This window comes from Pelmatolapia mariae, linkage group LG20 (assembly GCF_036321145.2).
Source record: "Pelmatolapia mariae isolate MD_Pm_ZW linkage group LG20, Pm_UMD_F_2, whole genome shotgun sequence".
NCBI classification, from domain to species: Eukaryota; Metazoa; Chordata; class Actinopteri; order Cichliformes; family Cichlidae; genus Pelmatolapia; species Pelmatolapia mariae.
In genome coordinates this window covers 30,406,390-30,430,899 of record NC_086244.1, presented here as the reverse complement: position 1 = coordinate 30,430,899, position 24,510 = coordinate 30,406,390, and the positions used below count along the sequence as shown (strand labels likewise).

At 41.8% G+C, this 24,510-nt stretch overlaps 1 protein-coding gene across 6 annotated transcripts in view; it reads right to left on the bottom strand.

Annotated features, from left to right (window-relative positions):
* Window positions 1-10,880, bottom strand: part of prdm16 (PR domain containing 16) — a 171,349-nt gene extending 160,469 nt beyond the window's left edge. For all 6 annotated transcript variants that reach the window (XM_063464122.1, XM_063464123.1, XM_063464125.1 and 3 more), the window contains exon 1: window positions 10,617-10,880. In XM_063464122.1, the coding sequence (XP_063320192.1) occupies window positions 10,617-10,653 (37 nt within the window). In that variant the 5' untranslated portion in view covers window positions 10,654-10,880. The remainder of the gene's footprint in view (window positions 1-10,616) is intronic.
* Between the last annotated feature and the right edge of the window lie 13,630 nt (window positions 10,881-24,510).

Below are 24,510 nucleotides of genomic sequence, written 5' to 3'. Positions count from 1 at the left end.
GGGAGAGAGAGATAGATGAGGTAGTGGGGCGTAGAGGAGAAGAGGATGAGGAAGGAGGGAGGGGGGTAGTCTGGGGTGTCAGCCATCAAAGCAGACCAGGAGAAAAGAAGGCCAGGTGCTGTTTGTGGGAATGTGCCGTCCATGGTTCCAGGGACCAGGGAGCTAAGGAGGGGGAGGTGGGGGCACGGTGGTAATTAGCCAAGCCTGGAGGAGAGAGAGGGCCCTTGAGGGCCCGCGGGGATAGCCCCTCCGAGAGGATACCATTTGCACTTCTACAGGAGCCGCCAGCCCCGGGCCACAAAGAAGGGGAAAAGGGGAACTATGGCATCCTTTATCAGGCCGGACAAAGACGCCGCATCTTTTCAAAGGGGACCGGAGAGAGAGAGAAACTCCAGTGTTCCAAAGAAGGAGGGGAGAAATAGGAAAAGAGAAGAAAAGAAAGAATCTTAGGCCCGGTCAGGAGAGAGACAGAGGGAGAGATGCCAGTGTGTGGGTTGCAAAGCGAGACAGGAGGTTACGGTCATACCGTGACCCAGTCGCTCCTCTGAGACATCAGAAATTCACTAATGTCCCACACACGCTTAGATAACACACAGGCACAAGTATATTCCCAGCGCATGGCAACAAAAAACAAAACAAAAATGGCATCACATTGTTTGTAAACGCTATCATATTCCAACTCAGCTAACATCACTTTCAAGATGTGAATTAGAAAATGTATCCTTAACCAAAACAACACTTTGTCTCAAAAGAGGCAAGTCAGTTTGCTCTCTCGCTTCTTCTCATGGCAGCTAAGTAGAGGCAGTGGATAAGGAGCCAAAACGGCCACCCTACCTCTGACATTATCTGGGAATCTTAAGAGTTTTGCCCTCTTGTAGAGCGACGGAAAGTGAAGGTCACTGACATTACTTTTACCTATTACCTTTGGAGAAGGGCTGCACAAGGGGGTGAATAGTAGCCATTGAAGCTATGAGGTTTTGTGCTCCCTGTTTGAGAGCAGCCTGACAGCCTTAGCTGAATAGGGGCCAGAGGTCAGACAGGTCATGTGATAAGGCATTTCAGACCTGCATGTAGGGCCCCAGACTGAAGAGGCCTGAAAAATCTCAAGACCCCCCCCCTCCCTTCACTGTGTCTCTTCTCCTCCTTTCTTTCCCCTTTCCTCTCTGTCCCCTCTCTCTCGCTCCCTTGCTCTCTCTGGACACAAAATGCCATTTGTTGTCCGTCAGTCAGTAGCGCAGAGCCCGGGTTGGGCCCGGCGCTGAAAGCTCCATTCACACACCCTCTCACCCAGGGATGTTTTTGCAATTCAATATTTTCACACGCAGGCAGCTTCATCGTTACTTTGGAACCGTACACTTGGCAGGATGAGGCTGGGGGCCTCTGGGACAGAGGGGCTGAGAGGTGGAGGAGAGGGGTCAGCACAGAGGAATCCTAGTGTCAGGAGGGGACGGGCCTACGCCAGCTAATGGGCCATCTTGAAATGTTTTAGCCAAGACCCCTCCAACACCTACGCACACACACAAACAAGTGTGCACTCACTCGCGAACGATAGCGCACACATTCCACCCTACTCATCGCTTCACAACCAATCTGACTCCAGGTTAACAAGGACGGCTCTTATTTCCTTCATCAAAATCTCTGCGCTAATATAGTCACACTATCCCACCAGGAAAAGATTTTTTTTTCACTCACACCACACTGCATCTTTCTAGCCCACATCTCAAATACACAGGGCAGACCAAGCCATAACCAAAATACAATGGTTATATGTGTTTTTGGGAAAAGCGCATAACCACACTCAGAAAGCCCACCATGAGGGGTTTCATTTCATGTTTCAAGGCTCACGCAAGAAACAGGAAATTCAAAAAACACAGAGGAGTCGAGAACAAACGTAGGTGCCTCATGTAAAGATGCCTGCTTTTCACCAAACCATTCCGTGAGATTTATTCCAATTTCACAACTGTAACACCAAAGGATTTGTTTAACATACAGAGTGGCTGAGGTAAATTGGGGTAGGGGGGGACTGCACTAATATATTTATCCCGCGCACCACACTCTACTTAATGAAATTAAACCACACCAATCGTGGCCCTTTGTCTCTGGGGAATTCAGTAATCAACATGCCACCAGTTTTCATTTTGTATGAAAATAAATGGCAGCTGGTGATATGGGCCTAATTGTGTTGCATCAGGGAGGAGCTGGGTGAGAAAAGAAACTTGCAGCAGCGATGTAGTGGAGCCAATTTTCATGGACAGGAGTGCTCGGGAGAGGTGGTCAAATAAGCAGAGGTATTCATCTGGGAACTGCTACCCAGCTTCCACTCTCTCCTCCTCTCCCTCCTCTTTGTTCTATCCATCATACTCACAGAGAAAGTTAGGAAAGTATGAAACAAATAGAGAATCGGTGAGCCCTATGCGCCAGAGCCTGGCAGGGTCACTGGATAATGACAGCTCAATTACTGTGAATCTCCATGTACCACCCGCCCCCCCCCCCCCCCCCCCCCCCCTTCTCATAATACAATCCACACCCGCCCCACCCAGCATGACAAATTTGTCAAACGCACCAAAACGATGGGCCTGACAGTGTAATCGCTAACCGTCCCAACCGACATGAAAGAGGTCTTTATCTGGCCAAATCAAAGAACCTGATCTCTGAGAGAAAAAGGGTGGGGGGGCTGACCAGAGAGGAGAAATGTCCCGCTCGGCCCCCGCGAGACATGGAGATGTCTCTAATCCCCTTTAATGAGACACTGCTTGCCCATCTTTGTGGTAATGACGAACCACAGTGAGAAAGACAGCGAGGAGGAGGAGGGAGGGAGGGAGCAGGAGAGATAGAAGTGGAGATGGAGCCAAGGCTTTGAACTGGCGGTCTTATGAAAGGGGAAGCAAGCAGTGGGAGTTTAGAGCCACACTGCCTCTACACATCACTGTTTGTTTCCAAAGACAGGCAAACAGCCCAGGGGACAGAGCAGTTTGTCTGCTTATCATATCAGAACAGGATGAGCCATCATCAGCTGTGCCGGACTGGGACTTGAAATAGACAGCATGTGTTTGTGTGAGTACGTGTGAGTATGTGTGAGTATGGAGGGACGAGCTACGATTCAGACAAACAGAAGAAGAAAACTGAAAAATGAAGTGTCACATTTCTTTGTGATCACTAAATGCATTTTAATGCTCATTTTTATGCTTGTTTTGCGTCACCTTGTCATTACATTGTACTGATGGCTGATGGTAGGTCACACCAATAGCTCATGTCAAGATCCTGAATATTAGTAGCAGTATTAGTTTTCATGCATTTGCAGTGCATAGGTACACTCTATATCTATACATGGCAAATGGATCACACAATATACCAAAATATTGCTTTAAAATATGCTCTAGTACACTGCATTTGAAAAAGCTCTGTATGTATATACAGAAAAAGTTCAGTGACTGTTTCTTTTTTGTAAATTTACCATTACAACTGCGGAATCCTTAATTTGGATCACAAAAAGAAGCCGATCATGTATCGTCTCATTACGATTAAATATCTGGCAATATTGAAATAATATGGCACACACTGGAAACAGCTCTGCAGTGAGGAGAGAGCATGGAGTAAATTAAAGTGAAAGCAACATAAAGGTCAGTTCATGAATGGATAAAAGGAAAGGAAATGTAGAATTGGACAGAAGTGAGTGGGAATGAGGGAGAAAGTGCGGGGGTTAATACCAAACAAATCAGGATTAGACCCAGATAAGACTAGTCACAATGTTGAGCAATCCCTGGGATATCACAGTGCAAGAGGGAATCATGAGGGCTGTTAGCGCACACTAATTAGGGAGTCGACACATTTGCCCCCTTGTTTTGCAAACAACACACACTGTTTAGCAGTGGGTGGTACACAATCACACAAGACACTCATAGAGCTAATCATTTAGCGTTAATCAGCATCCTCTGAAGTAAAGATGGGATATTTCCAGTGGGATGATTCCAGCAGTCGTGATGTATTTTTAGTCCTGAGAAGCTGGAATGGAATACTCTAGACATGACCCACCAGTGGCTGGACATAATTTGATAAGCAACCACGGGTCAAGATATAATGCTCTTTACTTCAGGCCTTTCGTATTTTTTAACCTCATTTTCACTAACACATATGACTCAGGTTTTTTTTTTACCAAGACCCCTGCCTGCATTTGCAGGCTGAAAACAAAAAGCATAAGAAGAGACAAAAAACAGGGGGCTGAAAAGAACAGGAAAAAGAAAACATCAGCAATATATCTGAAACCCTCTCAGGCATGTCAGATTCCCCACTACAAAGCGATTTGGAGACTGTTGTTTTTCTAAACATGGCAGATGAGGTCACAGCGCAAGTGGAGAAACAGGCATTTTTGCCAGCTGAATATGGTGAGGTAACCGTATCAATAAAATGAATGGGATTTGGAGCCATGTGCAAGAGCTTAATACAATGGTATTTGTATATCAACTCAAAATTTGACTTAGTCAGCAACGAAGCGGAAAAAGATGCACAGAGCTAAAATTTGTGTGAGTGTGTATAAGTGTGCGTGTGTGTGGGTCTCAGTGTGAGAGTGCCTGCGTGTGTCCAGGTGCCCACCCATCGCTGTGCCAGACTTGGCCAAGGTCAAAGCTCCAAACAGTGACAGGACCTCCAATAACTGTACAAAATGGTGCACACACTGATTCCCACACACTTGCACGCATTTAGTCAGCCAACAGTGCCGGCTCCTGCTGTTTGGATGACATTTACACTCAACCTTTCTAGTTTGTGATTGATTGGGGTTAAAGCATACCAATGCACAAAAAATCTGTCACCACTGAGGTGTGTGTGTGTGTAAGTGTGACCAGGCGGGATCCATCTGCATTATACTGCATGCATGGCTTCAGTGCGTGCTTGTGTATGTGTCACTGGAAAACAGGGAACTATGAAAGGCAAGTCAAATGTTTCAAAGCAAGCCTTCAGTGAAACCCAGTCAACAGCGAGGAGTCGCTGGGACTTCACTGTTGTGCTAAAACTATACAAATAATTCTGCTAAAATGAAGCAGAACCCATTTATTCTCATTCTGAGAACCCAAACCAAATCAATGTCTTTGTTTCTGTCTCTTTTGTGCAGATTGAAATAATGCACTAGATAAGAAGGTATTTATTGGTCATATATAAAATTAAGCCAACACAACCTTTTCATTTGAAGTGATATCAAGATAGCTCGAAGGTAATGCAATAGGGAGTGTTGTAGTACGTGCTGGGGATCACTTGGTCAAATGATGGATGTGACATTGAAATGTTAGAATAGAAGTAAATAAAAAAAACAATGACGAAAGGGGCGAACAAGTAATTTCATCCTCATAATTGCTGAAAGACAGAAGGAGGCTTAATGTAATTTCTTTGATTCACGTGTTATTTCATTATCCACTTTATTACTTTTTTTTTTACATTTTATTGCAGTTGCCCTTGACCAGATTAGAGTCTCTGTTTTCCAATGAACACTTGGCCAAAACAGCAGCAGCAAATTCATAAGACTAACTGACTGAATAACAAGAAAAGGATTTCTCCTGAGACACTGTTTCACTCTATGTTCAGCAGGGAAAAGGAGGAACCAAAAACAGTCCGAGGAAAAAAAAAAAAACCCATAAAATACTGTATATAATAATTGATATATTTGAAGTTCGATAGATTATTCTATTAAAAGCATTACAGCTGCAGTAAATCATAGCTTAAATCATCAGTTAATCATTTGTTTACTTATCACCTGTGTGTATTCCTGGCACAGGTGCGGGAGATCATATAAGTTTTCTTTCTAAGCTCAATGCAGACTTGCAGGAACGGTTACATAAAAACTATTTGCACCATAGGAATCAAATGGTGACCATATATTACTCCATGAGACGCAAGACTAGACACTGAACGGACCATAACCATGACCTTGTCCTAACTTCGACTAGAGCAACTTCCTCTGCAACAAATTAATATGTTACAAACATGCAAAAATCACAGATGAGTCACACATAAATCTTTGTTGGCTTTTTAACTGTCAGTTGTAAAGCTACTCCTTTCAAAGAACATCATACAGTGTGTTCTGGTTACACAGTTACATGTCAATACAAAAGCATTTTACTAAATGCATATGGGCAAAAATGATCATAAAAGGAAATAAACATGGAAAACCAGTCAGAACCTCCCTCCTCACGACATGCACAAATCTGCAATCTGCACATGTACACACTCAAAATGAGGAAATGACATCCAAATCCAAAACTTCTATAATCAAGTACTTATGTAGGAAACGTGGCCTCGCCAAGTGTGGACTGATGCAATTAGTCAGGCTACACAATTTTTCAATCATTCAGAAATTGACACAAATGGTCCTAAAATCAGTCCAAATGCTCAGATCAAAATCCCCAAAACCATATAAAATAAAATAAATTGAAAACTATATTGAAAACTTCACTTTAGAAATCACTGCAAAGCATGTCATCCTCATAACAAGGTGGTGAACAATATGTCTGTAAAAGAAAAAAAAAGAGCCTGTAGTATGCAGAAGTAGCAAAGTCTGCACATTTCGACGACAGCCAAACGGTGATGCCTGAATCGGTGCTGCAAAGATCATTCACATCATCACACATGAATGCAAATGGGCTCTATGGAACCACAAGAATCTCAAATTTCCCTTCCTGTTTTAGCTATGCAAGGTCTGCAGCAATAAAGCAAAGATCTCACAGGTATTTTTATTTCACAATTTAGCCAGCGTTACTGACATTCAGCATAAACAAATGTCTCTGTGGGTACTGTAAATGCACTGAAAGGAAATTGTCAGAATTCATAAACAAACAGATAAAAATCTGTAATTCTTCTCAAACCATCAAAATAAGAGTCATTAACAATATTTGTATGGGTGCATGTTGTCTGCACTAACTGACTGGTGCACTTCAAAATAAAAGCAACTAAAACTGAGATTTACAGTTTCATAAAAGTAACCCCCCCCCCCCCCCCCCCCCCGCCCCCAAAAAAAAGAAAGAAAGAAAGAAAAATCTTGCTACTGTGGATTTCCTCTGCATTTGATGATCCTATCATTTTTTTTATGTCCAGGCTCTAATCTGTGAACATGAAGGAGTGCTATCTGACACATATTACCGCTGCATAGCAGTAACATACTGGGTCCCTGAACGTTTAGCCAGAAGTTCAACATAGCTACCATTGTTGGTTTTAAAGTGTTATGGGTTGGGTTTTATTACTTCTGTCAAAACATCAGAAGCTGTTGAGCCAGGCCAAGTTCATGACTGGGAGTCCATCTAATAAGAGGCCTTTAACACGAAGATCAATAGGATATCTTGCGATTAGTACATCATAGAAAGAGACAGAGACAGGCCGTGAGAGAGGAAAGCTGTCTAAAATTGTGCGCATCTTTCCAAACACAAAATCACAAAAGCAAGACTGTACAAAAAAAAGAATTATTTTCTGATTATGCAGAAGTTTAAAATCGGTGTAGAAAATCGATAATCTGCGTGAATTCACTGATTTTACATTTCACCATATGTGAGAAAGCACACGGTTCTTTTTTAATGACCTTTTTTAGCGCAGGAGAGGAAGAGAACAGCGCGTGCGTGCTTATGTATTGCTCTCACCTGTGTACTAAAAAAAAACATACCTGAAAATAAATGTACGCCCACTCAACCGGAAGTCTTAATTGATCAAAAAAAAAAAAACAACCCACACACAATTTAACGCTACATGTGGACCCCTAAGAATACCACAATAAAACCGCCGCAAGGTGTTAAACATTTCAAACACAATCAGCCTTCTGTAGCGCGCACGGACACACACACACACATACTCACGCATAACTTCATCGTGAGTAACGCCAAAAGTAATTATATTGTCACTTTGCGTCTTTATTCTCAGCTAGATTGGCTGGTATTGGTATTGATTTTTTTAGTTTTTTAAGATAACAAGAGGCCAAGTCGCATATCAAATCCGTTCCGTTCGATAAAATGGGATATGGCGTTAAGGCTCGAGTGTATCCATGGAGTCATTCACTGGTTAAGAAAAAAGTTCAATTAAATTAAATGAAAAACAAAGCTTAGAATAGACTGTTTAATATTTTTAATAAAAAATTAATAAATACAATAGACGTTGATCTCAAATTAAAAGTTGCACCTTTTCAGCAAAAAAAATTAAAAAATTAAAAATCAGAGGAACAGAAAGTAAAACCATTTTTTCCTAAAAAAAACCAAAAACAAAAAAACACTCATTAACACTTTAATGTTGACGCAAAAGTATTATGTCAACACACCAGAACTAATGCATAGCTTGTTAGAGATCAATGCCACTTTGCATTAAAGCGCTCAAATAGTCGTGTTAGGTGAAAAGTTTCTAATATCGTGGCCTTTAATGTGCAGTCGGTGTCGGCGAGAACAATAACATAATAATATAAAAAAATATTAATAACAATAATAAAACGATAAAGTAGCTGCTGCATAATAGCCGTGGGCCTACAGCCTACTGTACTCAGCTACAAAAGAGAGTGTTTTACCCGAGCATCAAAAAAGGGGGGAACGCACTCCCCCCGCGTCGCATTCAAAAGTTGTGGGCCTGCACGATTTGAATGTTAAGGAAGAACATGATATTTTTCATGCCTTCTGTCTGCTCTGTTTTTCCTACCGCTGCAACACAACAGATTGGAGGCCTGTGAGCTGCAGAGGCTCCCAGTGCTCCGATCTCAGTGCTACAAAGCCAGGTATTTGTGTTCATTAGCACCCGGATCAACAGACTATCAAGGCTGTTTAGAGATCAAGACCAAGTGCAATTACTGGCAATAGGCTGGGTCCTCCACACGTTTAAGTATTTTTACAAAGCAGCCTAGTTTACGTTTTTTCCTTTAACCCATTTTCTTTGAAAAAAATAATTAAAAAACATTATGTATATGTATTTCTTGCTTTGTTTTAAACTTGTACGGGAACTTTGTCCTCTCGTGTATGGCAAACGTGTGAAAGTGACACGATAACAACAAGAACACGACTGCAAAGTGGGGAGGGGGGAAAATGTTATTGTTTTTATTCTCGTTGTTTTTCCTTTGAAAGAAAGAGCGCTGAAACCCACTCCCTGAAAATGAATTAAACAGCGCTAAAATAGAACAGATTTATTTGGGACGTGTCGTAAGTAAAGCTCTTTATTTAAAAAAAATTAAATAAATAAATACATAAACATTTCATGTCTGTTTCAAATGCTTGGCACGGAGTATTTGGTCTGAAATGACTTTGTTGAATAGCCTTAATTGCGTCTAATGTGAGGTCGAGGTTCACGCTGAATTAAAAGGGAGGGAGGCAAAGTTACAAAGTTTTCTGAAAGGGCCTGGAAACACGCAAATAAAGCACGTCCAACATACGAGACAGCATATTCCTAAAATAATATATTTTCCCCCCATTATAATAAAACAACATACAAGCTAGAATGCAAGCTTTCACAAAACCACAGCTCAAGTCACTATGGTTTGGAAGAAAACAAACACCAAGGCAGAAACAAAATAAAATGACAACAGGCCCGCAATAGAAATCGCGATGTTGTGAAGCATTTGTCTTTCAAATGAATTGTGGATAAATAAAGCCGAGTGATCCACGCAGGGCTGTGGAAACCAAAGTGCATTCATGCAAGAATAAAATCGGCGGTTTAAGTAAATGTAATTCATAAATCAACCCACCAACAACAAACAAATGTCAAACGATAAACATGGTCCATTTCCAACAACAAAGTGCTCATGTTCACACTCACACACACACAAAAAGAACCGAATACATGAATTTTCCGTGTGACGCGACCAGCAGCCCACAAAAGTCGTCGTATGGGCGCTCTCAAGACACATTATTGATTGGCATTCCCTCGAGGAGGAAACAGCCTGCTGCTGCAGTCCAGTGGCCTTGGGTTTTGGGACGAAACAAATTAGCGGGAGAGCAATATCTGCTGAGATTTGAGCAGGATCGAATTAAAGAAGAAGAAGAAGAAAAGTCCTCATTAAAATATTGCTCTTTCCTTTCTAAAATCGCATCTCTGCGTCTCAGTTTGCAGGCAAATGAAAGAGTGCGCCCAGGCTCGCCGTGAGCTCTGCAGCGAGCAGCAGAGCAGTGCCACAGCGCCCACTATTTTAAAAGCAGGGAATATTATTTCACAAGACTTGAAACGGCTCTATGAAAAAAAAAAAGTTACTATCCATTTCGACAACTTTCTCGGTAGCTTCAGGAGAGGAATCTGCGCCTTTGCGGAAGCCCCCGACAACCGATAAAGAGCAAAAATACGAGATGAGGCTCAATTATGGGAGACAGTGTTTATCTGTGCCTTTTATCGGAGTGTAATCAGCTAAAGCACCAGCGGCGTTTCTCATCACACATGAAAACTTTTCTTTTTTGTTGACACTGGAACCAGCGAAGCCAAGACCGCAACACGCAGGGAAACGAGACTGAGCGGCCGAAACGGGACACATTTACAGCGGAAAAGTTATTTTTGAACAAAGAGTAGTCCTATCCTCTCTTAAGGATATGGCAAATGACAAGGACACAGTGGACGTCTACGGAGCCGGGAGTTTGGAGCCGGTGGGTGAACGCGATAAGAAGGGGGGAAAAAATAAGACCTACTTTTGGCCAGTTTTCTCGCCCTCGCCTTGGATCTCATCTTGTCGGCTTGTAGATTCCTCTCGTCGTCCTCCGTGAGCCCAGAAGCAGCAACAACACTATCTTCATCTCACCAGCATTGTCAGTTGTGATACCTTCGCACATGCGCACAGGCCATTCAATCTGACACCCTCGCCGGGGCCAAAAAACTTTCCAATGTATTCATCATCATCACTTTTTTTTTTGTCCTATCGTCTCCCCTTTAGATCACTTATCTCTTCCCCTCCTCCTCTTCCTCCTCCTCCTCCTGCTCTCTCTTCACCATCTCACCTTCCCACCCTCCCTCCCCCTTACCATCCCCTTACCCCCCCCCCCTCTCACCCTTCCACCCGCCCCATTCAGCTCCTGCCAGCACCCTCTTGGATTTTTACCCCCTTTAACAGCGACTGCTTGGTTTTCTCCAGCACAGCGGTGAGCGCAGTGAGGTATGGTGGTGAGGTCAAGGTCGTATTGTAATACTGGAATTACATTTTTAAATATAATTTGATCATTATTACAGTATTTATAATTAACATAATATATTATTTTGTTGTTTTTGTTCCTGTTTATTTAAATGTTTTTTGTGCTATAAAAAAATACTTTCCTTTCTTAATTTAAAGACTTACAGAAACTTTGTGTTTAGGCTGTTGCCGCTACTGATACTTCAGCATGTGTTGCTGGAGCTGCAGAGGTTATTTTTAACTTCATTAATTCACACGCACACGTAAACAGGTCCAAGGCTCGAGCTCGATTGTGGTTGCAACTTTACAAGCTTACAAGCTATGATTGTGTGTGTGTGTGTGTGTGTGTGTGTGTGTGTGTGTGTGTGTGTGTGTGTGTGTGTGTGTGTGTGTGTGTGTGTGTAAAAACCATGTTGCCCTCAGGACAAGCAGCGGCCAGCAGCTGTTTGACGCATGCACGGCGCCTCCACCAGCAGAGTCCTACCGGAGAGACGTCCATGCTTTCTTTCTTTTTTTTTTTTTTTCTTTCTTTCTTTTGTTTCCTTCTGTGTTCACATTTGTAACAGCCGTGCTGCTTATTTCTTGGATAACTTTCTGTGTCCACAGTTAGCAACAACCGTGCGCACACTGCTTTGGCAAATCACCTGAACGCAGGTAGCCAGATTGCAGGCTTTCTTTTTGCAGCTGTGACTTTTGCACCTGTTTGTTTGTTTGCTCCAGGCAGAGGAAGACCGTCTTTACGTTACGTGCATACAGGAGTTCGATGTAAGGACTCAAAGGTAAAATTTAGATCTCTGTTCTCGACAAAAGAATCTGCTCAAACACAGCTACATAACCATTCAGCACAACATTTTTTTAACTTGTTAATGTACAATTCAGAAAACAAACTGCATTTACACGAGACATTTTGTTAGACGGTGTAGTTTTATTACAACAGTTTTACCATCTGTATTATTATTATTATTATTATTATTATTATTATTATTATTACATTGAATGATACGCACAATATATTTTTGCTGATGTCCAAACATTTCATGAAAAAAAAAAACGAAAGCTGCAAACATCTATTCCGATTTTACTATTTTTTTTTTTTTTAAATAATCTTCTGACTTTTTAAAGCAACAAGATCCGGTTTGGCTGCCAGGCCGCTCAATATATTCATGTGGTGCCTGCATGGGCCTTTAGCCTACATGTCATATGGGAATGGTTTCCGTCTAGTTTAGCTGAATAAAGGCGGCTCTATGTTGGAGCCTATTAAAGATCGGTGACGATGGAGCAACTGCAGTCTGCTGGGAGAGCGGCAAGGATCTATTCCTGGATATATTTTTTATGGGCTATGCTACTTACAAATCCATACACATCATTATTATTATTATTGTTATTATTATTGTTATCATTATTAATAATAATAATAATAATAATAATAATAATAATAATAATAATAATAATAATAATAATAATAATAATTTCTTGATTACACTGCTATATAAGCACTGCGAATAATTCGGCGATGTATGACAGTTCTTTGGTCTCCTTGCATCCTGACTTCTTACAGTGCGCGGTGATCTAAATAAAGGATCGAGCTCATGTCCCCAAACAGTCTATACTGGGAGAGAAATTGCCGTGGGATGTTTTCCCACGAGTTGAAGTGAAACGAATGACGTGATCATTAATCAATAACAATCAGCAGTAATTAGCTTACATTAAGTGCATATTAGGGAGTTTGTCTCGCATCATGAGGCGAGGAGGTTTGCGTTGTTGGCTTGACAGAATGCAGAAATGAAGAGTGAGTACGGCGTGTGAGGGCCACCTGGTTACCTGTAACCTGTTAATATATTTTCTTTAGGATACTATGAAAAAAAAATCTTCAGGTAAAACACGAGGGGTTTATTTAAAAGCGAGAGAGAGAGAGAGAAGCTCACGGCCTTGCATGCGACGCAAAACAGGGACCGACAGATAGAAGAAACGGATCGATAAGCACATAATAAATTATGTGAATAACAATCGTGTACAAAGGTTTTGTTTATTCCTTTTGGTATCCAACAGAACCGTGGAAGCGTGACGACAAGCCATCGATAATCCATCGTTTTAATCGACCGGCTTTGTCGATACCTCCTCCTTCATCCAATTTCAGTCAGAGGAAAACTACAAAAAAGGGACATTCAGCAGAACTTGCTCCACTTTGTCGGAATAATTTCCACCAGTCTCCCGAAAAAGTTCAGACCTCTCAATATTTCCTGCACATCGGGTTGGACAAATGCTTTCACATGGTGCAACACCTTTTTTTCCCTTTTTTTAAAGGAGCAATTAACTGTGATTATGCTTGCAAAGAAAAGTGTTGCTCTCCGACACTGGGCCGTTGGGGAATACTTTTCTGCGCCATTTAAAGCTTTAAATGCTTTGGGGAAACATAGAACGGCTGCTCGGAGAAACTTCGCGTTTCGTAGCATTTGCTTTCCAGAAATGTGACGTGCATTTTTTTTTCTCCGTCCGTCCCCCCCCCACCACCACTACCCCTCTCTCTCTCTCTCTCTCTCTCTCTCTCTCTCTTTTGTCTTGCCACTGGAAAGAGCGCAAGAAGGCAGCACTGCTGGCTCCGTCCCCGGAAGAGAGGTGTGCTGCTGCACTCGCGTTCAGTCATCTGCACGTGCCGGGTCGCTCTCCGTTTTATTCCCTCTAATTAAACTAAAGAGAAGCAGATGGGATTCATAATCAGCGGAAAGTGACAACAAACAAACAGGCACAAACAGCAGGGAGATTCAGTTCGATAATATATGCAAAGCCTATAATTATCCGAGTTTTTTGTTTTATTTTGTATGATCATTTTATTATGTTTGCCTTTAACCTGCTAAAGAAAAAAAAACATCTTTAAATTCGCCCACGCACATCCTCCTCTGTGTATCGCTTACAAACCAGCATTTCTCGTCAGCATCATAAACCCTCTACAGATGCATCCGAGGCCTCTTTATTCACGCGTGTGCTGATTATATCTCCAGTGTTAAAGGGCACATTTAAACTCTGTTAAAATTCCGAGAGCTCATTTAGATTAAGCGATGATGCCTTTACATAACGCGAGGTGACAAGCCCGTGAGATTTCTCAGCAAAGCGACGGCCTTCCCCGCTCCTTCTTACAAAAACACTAAATTATTGTATTTAATTTTTTTAATTTTTTGGGCCTCACAGCGCTGACATCATAGATGATTAGCTGAAATATATTTTCAGGCCTGGGAAATTTTGATTATTAAAAAAAGCAAAACACTCAATTCCAACGTGTAAGCTAAGACGCTGCTAACGGATCATTATTATATCTATTTATTAACTCAATAATGTAATGACATTGGCCAAGATTAATCCAAAACCTTGGACTTTTTAAGTACTTTGTTATCGCGATAAATCTTTAGGTGCGCGCGCACTCCTAATAGCTGTGCGAGCTTAGGTGGAGGCGAGGGGTGGAGGTAGACTTACAGAGGTGTACAACAGTGTGGACTGGTGTGGTCGGACTGCGGCGACTGTACCCCCACCCTCGCCTCCCACTCTCCCCATCTCTCTCTCACACACACACACACACACACACACACACACACACACACACACACACACACACACACACACACAGAGGCCACTGAAACCCAAGCTTTATCCGCGGTGGAAAAGACTCGGGGTCTCTGGATTAGACGCTACGCGGAGATAACATCAGCGCACATTAGATATGTGAAATGGAGCACCTCGCGGTCCGGCCTGCGGATGACGCGAGTCGGGGGACATCAAAAAGCCGCAGCGGGCCCTTTTGTTAGCGCCCTGAGCATTGTAAATTTGCTAACTGTAATTCTGCCACAGTTCATGTAATGGGAGAGTAAACACGGTAACTAGCTGTGGCAGGGCACTAGAGGAGCCTTCGCATTCACACACAAAACACGCGCACTGCTTTGGGTGTGTTGTGGGGAGAGGATGATGACGATGACGATCCACACACCTCAAGACACATTTTCCACAGATCAATAAGGACACATTCACCGAGATTTACAGCAGCCAATCAATTATAAAGTCCCGGTGAAGTCTTAGTCTGGAGTGGCACTCCACAGCAGGCCGCTCCCTCCTTTCCTCTAATGAAGTCCCTGGAAGCGTTCACGGGGAAGGTGTCTAAGTAATTATTAGTCATTAATTGGGTTCGGGACCTCGTGCGTCTCTGGGAAATAGAAAATCTGACCGCTAATCCAGGACGTTTCTCTGGGACCCTTTGCGGCGTTGTTAACATGCTGTCACAGACTGACGGGCGCTGCGCCACCACCACCGACAGCACGAATATGGAGAGGTTATAGGGCAGCGACTGTACAGATACACACTCTGCGTGAGGCCTGAACTGGAGTGCTTTTTTTTTTTGTTCACACCTGGAAAAAGAAACAAATAATAACAATGAATTAATATATATATATATATATATATATATATATATATATATATATATATATATATATATATATATATATATATTATGTGTGGAAATATTGGCTAGTACGCAACAATAACTTATGAAAAATACATTATTCAAAATTATTCACATTATTTTGCCGCAATAGTCGTAAAATATTATTTAATAAACTTTATCAAGTAGTTCTTCGATTTTCCTGGAAATGGCTTTTTATATGACTCAGTTAAGCGGTGCCTGGAACAAACAAATGCATTCAGCTGTCAGTTCATTTAAAACAGAATCAGGGCCTGCTTCGCCAAACAAAAAAAAAGCACAAAGACGTAAAGGCACCTAACCATTTTCGTTTTTATTTGAGCCTTAATAGATGCACTTCTCTATTTTATATTCTAAATAAAATATATTGACTGTAACAAGGTTTTTCTATATTTCTATAATATAGAAATTAGAATAAATATAAATATAGATTTTTTTAGACGAATGCAAACGCATACGATATATTTTATACCCCAACTTCTCGATATATACTACGTCATCACGTCGCTGAATTCAAAGAGAATCAAACCAAAATCAAAATCAAACGACGGCTAACGAAAAATAATAATAATAACACAAAAAATCGCAAAATGTAAGCAGACAAGGATAAAACATTTTTTTAAAAAAACCTGTCAGGAATATATGCAAAAAGTCCCATCATCATTAATGTTGTTGTTTTTAATTAATCGCTCGTTAATGTCGCCATCAATTTCCCCGCTGATCAGAGGAGCGAGGAGCCAACAACCTCGCCAAACAAATGCACACTAAAATATCGCCTTGAGGCTCGAGTGAAAATTACCCCGATGTAGAAATGACCTTAATATGATGTAATCAATCAAGCTGTCTGCTGGGACACTGGGAATCATAATGTTAATCTTTTAGTTTGGAGCGATGGGGACGTGGGGGGCGGGGGGAAGGGCGGTGGCCTGTCATATTTTACAACTCAGCCAAGAGACTCGCACTTCTCTACAAGTTCAGTTACACAGAGTAGCCGAAGAAAGCCCGATATAAACTCCAACATGGAGTTACAGTAGTCCTACTATATATATATATATATATATATATATATATATATATATATATATATATATATATATATATATATATATATATATATACGTAAAGGCTAAAAGATCTGAAAGCCTGATTTGTTTGTGGGAGGAATGTGTTAGCTATTTGTGGTTGAGGATATTTTGGAAAGCGTGATACCAAAGTATGACAACTACAAAACTATAAATAAATGATGCATTACATGACACAAAAATTATTCTACAAAACTATGATAATAATAATAATAATAATAATAATAATAATAATAATAACTTTAGTTTGAGCTATATTATGAATGTGGACATTACTGAATTAAGATAAAGGAATGGGGAGACATAAAAATATTTTTTCAATTAATCTGTCTAAATAATTTTTAATTAACATACTTTTTTTTCACTAAGTTTTTTTTTTTTGAGGGGGGGGGGGTTAAGGTGAACTGAACTGAACAATGAAATAAAAGGTCAGCAAATTAAAAACCTCATCACAGAGCTAAAGCTTCTGTAGATGCCCATTTCCCTTGCGACAAGCACTCATGCACACTGCAAACATATTAGCACTGAGAGCATACACACAACTTGGCAGGCTACAAGAGGCTTGTTGGGCAGCACCAAGTGCTGAAGCCCGTGCATGTTATCAATAACAACTGTGGACAGACGGAACAGGCCGAGCCCACAAGTGTCCATTTCACACCAGACTGGCATGGCACTGGGTTAGGACTCTAGAGAGCTGTCTGCCAGCCCTCACCAGCGCTTTGAAGCAATTTAGCTTCTGGAATTTCTGGTTCTCATCTTTGAAACGCAGCCCCCTGAAGGTTTAACCTGAAAGTTGTGTTCCCACCTAAAGATCTGATTTGGATGTGGTGTGGTTCTTTGATAGCATACCAAGATTTAGGAAAATACTGTGTACTATATAAAGAGCAATATAAAGAGCAATGACGAATTAGAGATTGTCATTCTTTTAGGTTATCAAAATGCAATTTAAATTTATCTATGTAACTACGAAACAAAGGATGGCTTTTTTGCTGAGGTAGGCAGCTGAAGAACTTCCTTGTAGAACATCATTAATTACACACTGGAAGATTTTTGATGCAACAAATAATTTCAGAATCTCGAAGCAATCATTTAAACAAGTTACACACAACAAAACAGAAAGCACAAATAGGTTATTTTAATTTAATTTATCATTTGTTTTGTTTTGTTTTGGTTTGGTTTGTTTTTATTTTGGGGTTTTGATCCCTAAACACAATTCTGGTCAAATGAAATTTATCTTCAGGAATATAAATGACATTTAGCTAGATTTCCAAACTTCTTCAGATCCAGCAGTCTCCATGTGACCACTAAAACCGCGCCGATGTATCACAGTGTTGTATGCAGGGTATGACGTCACTGCAACTGCCTCAAGTAGGGCCCCCGAGCACAGCATACATATACTCACACTGCTGGAAGGAGGGATGCCAAAGGCTCAGTCCAGTTTTGAAGCAAAAGCACTGTTAAATAGTGTTCAGTACAGATGTTCTGGATGTGTCATTAACATATATTCTTTTTTCACTTGATCACATTTTCATCATCAGAATCATCAGCATCGTATGTGGCAGCAAATCAGACTTTTAATTATTTTCTGGTAACAAAAAAGGCTGATCTCTGTACCAGATTTTGGATTTTTTTTAAACAGATTCATAAGTCCTGTTGAAATTCTCAAGATAAATAGATGCATTTTTTTGGTCGCCAAGGTATGCAGACCTTCAGTCCAAGGGATATATGCACATTTCAACAAATCATGAAGAGGAATAAAACTTACCCAACATGCTTCCACACAGATAAACAGCCCTTTGTGTGTACACACATGCTTACAGAGTACAGTGCAGTGTTACTCTCTATTTTACTCTGAGGAAAAATTTTCAAGTTAGCCTGTTTTCCCCGCAGGAGTGGATGGCTTCCCAGCATGAGAAAAACTAAGTTAGGCCAAGTTGCACACTTACTCTATAAGCCTGACATTTCATAGGAAACAAACCATAAAACACCAAACACTCTACAACCCAACAAAGACCAATAAAGGTTTCAACATCTGAAGCACAAACACTGCAAGTAGCAAACAAACCCAGCAGCTCTCCTGCATCGTTTCCATTTCCATCTAGATTATTTTCCCATCCTCTCCTCAGACTCTTGTAGCCGGGCAGTGACCGGATACATTATTTATTTGTTTGTTTTGCTGCAAAGTGTATACGTGTTTGCGGCAAGAAAGCAAATGTGTGTCTTGCTGGACTGACAGGATGATTAATAGGAGGTTGAGTTAGGGATGGGGGAGTGATGGTGATGCAGGATGGGGGCTGGGCGGGGATTTCGGCAACACATCAAAAACAACAGCACTTCCCGGGATTCACCGCCACTTCCTCCGTCGGACCACCCCACTTCCCTAAAGCCTACTTCAGCACAAAACCCTGGGGTGGCTCAGTGAGGGTTTACATGGAGGAGGTAATGGAGATTTTTTCTTTAAGACAAAGTCACCAACACAAAGAGGGTGGGTTAACTGCATAATTAGTCATCTTGCTCTGAGAACATGGGAGGAAGAAAGAAGCAGGGGGGAGAAAATAGTGCAAAGGAATTTCGGTGTGCATCAGAGCTGCATGTTGTTTGTTAAAGGGGCACAGCGACTGCTGAAATGGCAGATAGCTTCATGCACAACCTGGATAAATATTGACTTTGGGCATTTGTAAGCATTCTTGGCCAAAAAGGGACAGGTGATGTTAGTGGTGAAAAGAGGAGCAATGGGAATAGGAAATGTTGGAATCTGACGACATGGAATGTTCAAGATGGTTCTAACACAAGCTAAGCTAACCTGATAGAGCCATTAACTAAAAATGAAACACTAATGTGCAGTATTAGAAAATATCTAAAGATGCAGAGACCCACAGTGAACAGCAATCTGGTCTGCGTCACAGAGCGAAGCTTTGAAAGAGTGCCCTCCTGTGTCAGATGCACAAAAACATGTCGCGCAGTGCATCTGTCCTCAGCCTCTGACTTCAGCCTTCGACTCCTGTAAATAGACATTTGAGAGCTTCTGTGCCACGGGCCTGTCTCAAAACACAATACGCCATAGCTGAGCTTACTGGGTCTGGACGTATGCCTTTAATTTGAAAAACCTTTTCTATAGTGCCAAGTGTTTGTGTGTGTTCCTTGTTCTACCTAATCACGAAGGAGGAGAGAAACAAACGCTGAATTTTAACAGGTTGTCATCGTCCACTCTTGCTCTTTTCCGAGGGAGCTAGCTGCCAAATCCCTGAGCATGCATAACAATTCCATTACACTGTGCAGGACACCCACACGACTCTTTTGAAGCCAGAGCATTTTAGAGTAGAAGAGTTTATTGACTTCAAATTGGTACCATTTGGCCCTTTTCTTCTTATTTCTTGAAAAAAAGTGCAAGAGCATGAGCAGCTTGGTGTTAAATGTTTAAGTGATGTTTATTCGGATGAGGTTAGGTGACAGTTGCACAGCGGGATGCCAGTTTTAGCTTATATTCAAATAATGACTGCTCATCGCTGGAAGGATTTTACTTAGCATTGTGATTCCTGCTAACATTCAAGGGCTTGTTTTACAGCAGAGCTCATCTGTAGACCAAATGTGTCACAGTACAATTGGAAAGATTCGGTCTTTTTGGTTGGGCTAATAAACTGTGTCAGATGATTGGACTTGTGATCCGCCCTGTCCTCGCTTGCCATTTTCATAAGCTCATATATCACACAGTGACATTTGCCATGTGGTAAAACTGGACAACTTGCCACTCCATTTTGGGGATTTTTTTTTCTTCTCCCCACTGTCATGTCACACAGACGCTGAAAATAATGTTTTGCTGTGACCCATGCAGAGTAACCTTTTGAAGTTGTCAGTTGGAAAAGGCTACTGTGGGACACTTATAGCGTGTCAGCTGCTAGGAATTCAGTGTGTGGAAGACTGGGCTTACAGACACCTGTATGCCTGGGGTCATAGTGGCACCTCTCAGCTTTCCAAATCCTGCAGGATGGTCTGTTCTAGTGTGTGTGTGTGTGTGTGTGTGTGTGTGTGTGTGTGTAACTTTACATAAGTCTACAGACAGGTAATCAACATGCAAATAAATGCATCTCAAAATGGAAACATCAGAGTCCCTCCAAAACTTTCTTTTGAAATGGTGCTGTTGCCATTCCTATGAATTTCTAAGTCAAAGTTATTTTAATATAAAAGCGAGCTTTATCATTCTGTCATATGTCCCACTGTATTCAAACCACGACAGGTCGTCACCACATCACCATGGTGTGATTTCAAAGACTGCTTGTTAAACTCTTAATGCGTGACATCGATTAACAGCTCAGCTACACTTCAACCCACCAGTGCCTGTGAGGAGGAAATGAAGTGATCATGGCTAACACTAACTGATGTTTTTTTAATACACTGAATAAAAAGATTTCTGGTTTTTGTTGTCCTCTAGCGAACAACAACTCCTGTGCTCGAGTCTTTTGTGGTAAATGTACAATAAAATGAAAGCAAAGCCCAGTAACTTATTCCTTAGCAAACTGTATGTAAGACTATGAAAAGGATTTTGTTATTCCATTGGGAAGGAAGCCTTTGTTTGGTCCAAATCCATTCTGGAAAATATATTACCTGAGGTTTGTCATGCAATATGTATAGAGCACAGACAACTCAGTCTCTAGTTATGCAGACATATTCTTTTCTCTCTCTCTCTCTCTCTCTTTTTTTGTACAATCAAAGCTCAAATCAAAAACACTGGAAAATACAGAGAAACCAAAGTAATGTGAAATGAAAATGCAGTTACTCTATGTTGGACATACAAATGCTGCTCTGAGTGTTTGTATGTGACAAAATCTACCACACACACACACACACACACACACACACACACACACACACACACACATATATATCTGGGTGCTGCTGTCAGTGCAGCAGCATCAGTCATCGTTCACATGGGAGAATAGAAGGTGGCGTTTGTAGCCAGGCAAGTTGATCTGTTTCCTCAAATTCACAATCACAGGCTGGATGCCCGTCTATACTGATAACCCCAGAAACTTTGTCTATTAAAAAGATGCAATATTTAAAAAGTCAAAATCATACTCGAGCATTACATCAAGGCAGGAGAGATGGAGAGGAGGAGGCAGGGGATGTAGGAATAAATGTGCATGTATGTCTGTGTGTATGCACCCACGGGAGGATGTGGGGGTTCTCTGCCATCGGTGAGCTTATCCAGAGGATCTGTTCTGCTTCAAGAGGAGAGAGACGTCTGATAGGAATAGAGTGTGCCCCACACTTGCAAAGAGACACACACACAACCCAGGCCTCTGTCAGCCTTACCTACCGCTGAGTGTTTGAGCACCCCCTGGTCCAAAATCAGAGCTCCAATAATAAACTCTACTGGCTCTTCTGATTTGTCGTGACAAATGCTCTCTGCTCATTGGTCTCAGGTAATGCCTGCTGCAAGGGATTTCACAGCCTTGATTTCACAAGGGTCTGTGACAGTGTGTGATTATGTGTGCACAATGCAAGTCAAAGTACATGCACACATAGATTTGCCATGAATAATGTTTATTTGAGGCATGTAGACTGAACAAAAGTAACAGCAGAGGAAGGTATAAGAAAACAAAGGAACTTTTTAGGGGGGAGGAAAAAAAACTCCATCTATTTATTCAAGCTGCTCTGCCTTTGCTTCAATTAAAATGTACTTTGTCTTTTATCAGAGAGTGGGCGGGGGGTTGAGGTGGACTTGCCCTTTATTCTGTCCACCACCTTTTTTGGTGAGGAAAGCCAGTGGGTGCCAAATGGCAAAGCCTGCTGGATCATTATTTGAGTGCCAAAACGGTGGGAGAGGAAAAGTCAGCAGAAAGCTGGTCATTAAAATTCCTACCATCTTGTTGACTGCATCTCCCCAACCAGCTTTCATTTCCCCCTCAGGAATTGGAGGCAAAGGACGGCGAGGAAGTAGAGCTTAGCTGAACTCAAAAGAGATGATCCTTAAATATAATATGGAAGAGATGTCCTGGAAAACAGCTCTAGAGACAGAGATGAGTCTAACAGTGAAACAACACTGACCTCAGATCTGTAGGAGTTTGTGAGTCATGAGGATGTCGAAACCTACTGAATGCTTTCCAGTACTACATTTGACGTTTGATTCTAAAACAAGACAAAAAGGAAAACTACAAACAGTCAAATTATTTTTCTCACACAAAACAGTGATAGTAGGATCCTCGATCAAGTGAGAGACAGCATGTTAGAGCCTTATATTTGCACAGGAGAAGAACGGGATCTCAGCACCTCTTATTCGTGCCAGGATAACCGAGAAAAAAAAACCTATCTGAGACAGAGACGTAAGCGTTCTTTCCTCTTTTCTTTTGTTGAAGAAGGGTGGAGGACCACACAGTGAGCTGAGGCCAGATAGTTAGTGTATATTAAGGGACTGGTTACCGCAAAGGGGGATTTGTGCAATGGACCTTAGAGGCTCTGGGGGTCTGGTGGTGGCCTTTCACTATGCTGAGCAGAAGTGGAGCATCCACATCCTTCCACGGTTCAATAACAATGTAGTGCAATATTTTTTTTTTTAGGTAATTAGATGCACATTAGGTCGATTACATGGTTAGTGATTTTCCATTTCAAAAAGTCAGTTTAATGGTTATTTAGTTTTAAATGAGCATAGAAACACATTGGAAACAAAAGGTTGCATGTTAACTTGAACCTGAAAATCACCAAATCAGCATTTAATGTATGTATTCTATCACATTTTCTTTCAAAGTGTGTACCAATTAGTGCGATCTCTCTACTTTTACCCATTTACTATGTTTATTTGTGCAATTCAAGCTATGTGAAATAAAAGTTCAGCTCAAAACATCAAAATAAACAATCATAATTACAATATTTCATCAATATTGTAAATATTGTAATGTTTAGAGATGCAAGAAAAACCAAACAAACCATAAACTAACTTGCGGCTCTGTCCCTTCTCTCAGAAATAGTGTGGGTGGACCCCCCTCTGGTCTAAATTACCTGCTGACGGACAAGCCAACAGCAGCCAGTAAGGATGTGCTGATAGGCAACTGGTGACGCACTCCTCTCCCCTGTCGCCACGGATCCCATGCCACCAGCCATTTCTCCTCTTCCTCCTCCTCCTCCCCTCTCACTTTAGCCTTCCTCTGTGCCCCGTGATGCGCTGCGGTAGGTCAGGTAGGTAGAGACGGTGAGCAAAAAGAGAGCAAGGGATAGAAACAGAGGCGCACGGGGTGAAAGAGGAGACTTTATTATCACCGTTGTTTCAAGCTCACTGATCCCCCATCGATGACTACTCAAATGTCCTGTCTTTTCAACACACCAAAGCACTCCTGGACCCACTCCCCCACCCCCACCACCACCACCACTACCTTTCCTACAAATCCCTCTTTACTTCCACACAACCCCTCAGCTCCCCATTTGCTCCTCTCCTGTTTCTACCTTCCCTCTCAGTGGGCTCACACTGCATTTGGAGGGTTAGGGAAAGGGGGAGGAAGAAGGGGGAGAAAGGTAGACAGAGTGCGAGAGAGAGAGGGAAGGAGGGAGAGTGTCAGGCCTCTGGCTGTAAGGGAGAGTGCACCTGGATGGGCAAGCTTCCTGGACATGCTGTGAGGGGCTATTGTCCTGCATGTCAGCAGCCCCTCTCTTTTAATGGGGCCCGTATATCATCATTCTGATTATGGCAGATGACTGGGACTTTGGGGGGGAAAGGGGGTGGAGATGGTAGATCTGGTAGAAATGTACATGTGTGTGTGAGATACAGAAAGAAAGAGAGTGTATTGGGGAGGGAGGTGGGATGAAGGCGAGGTTTGGGGACAGAGGCTTAAAAACGCAGGGACCCCTAAATCCCCCATCGACTGAAATCCTAGCACTTAACC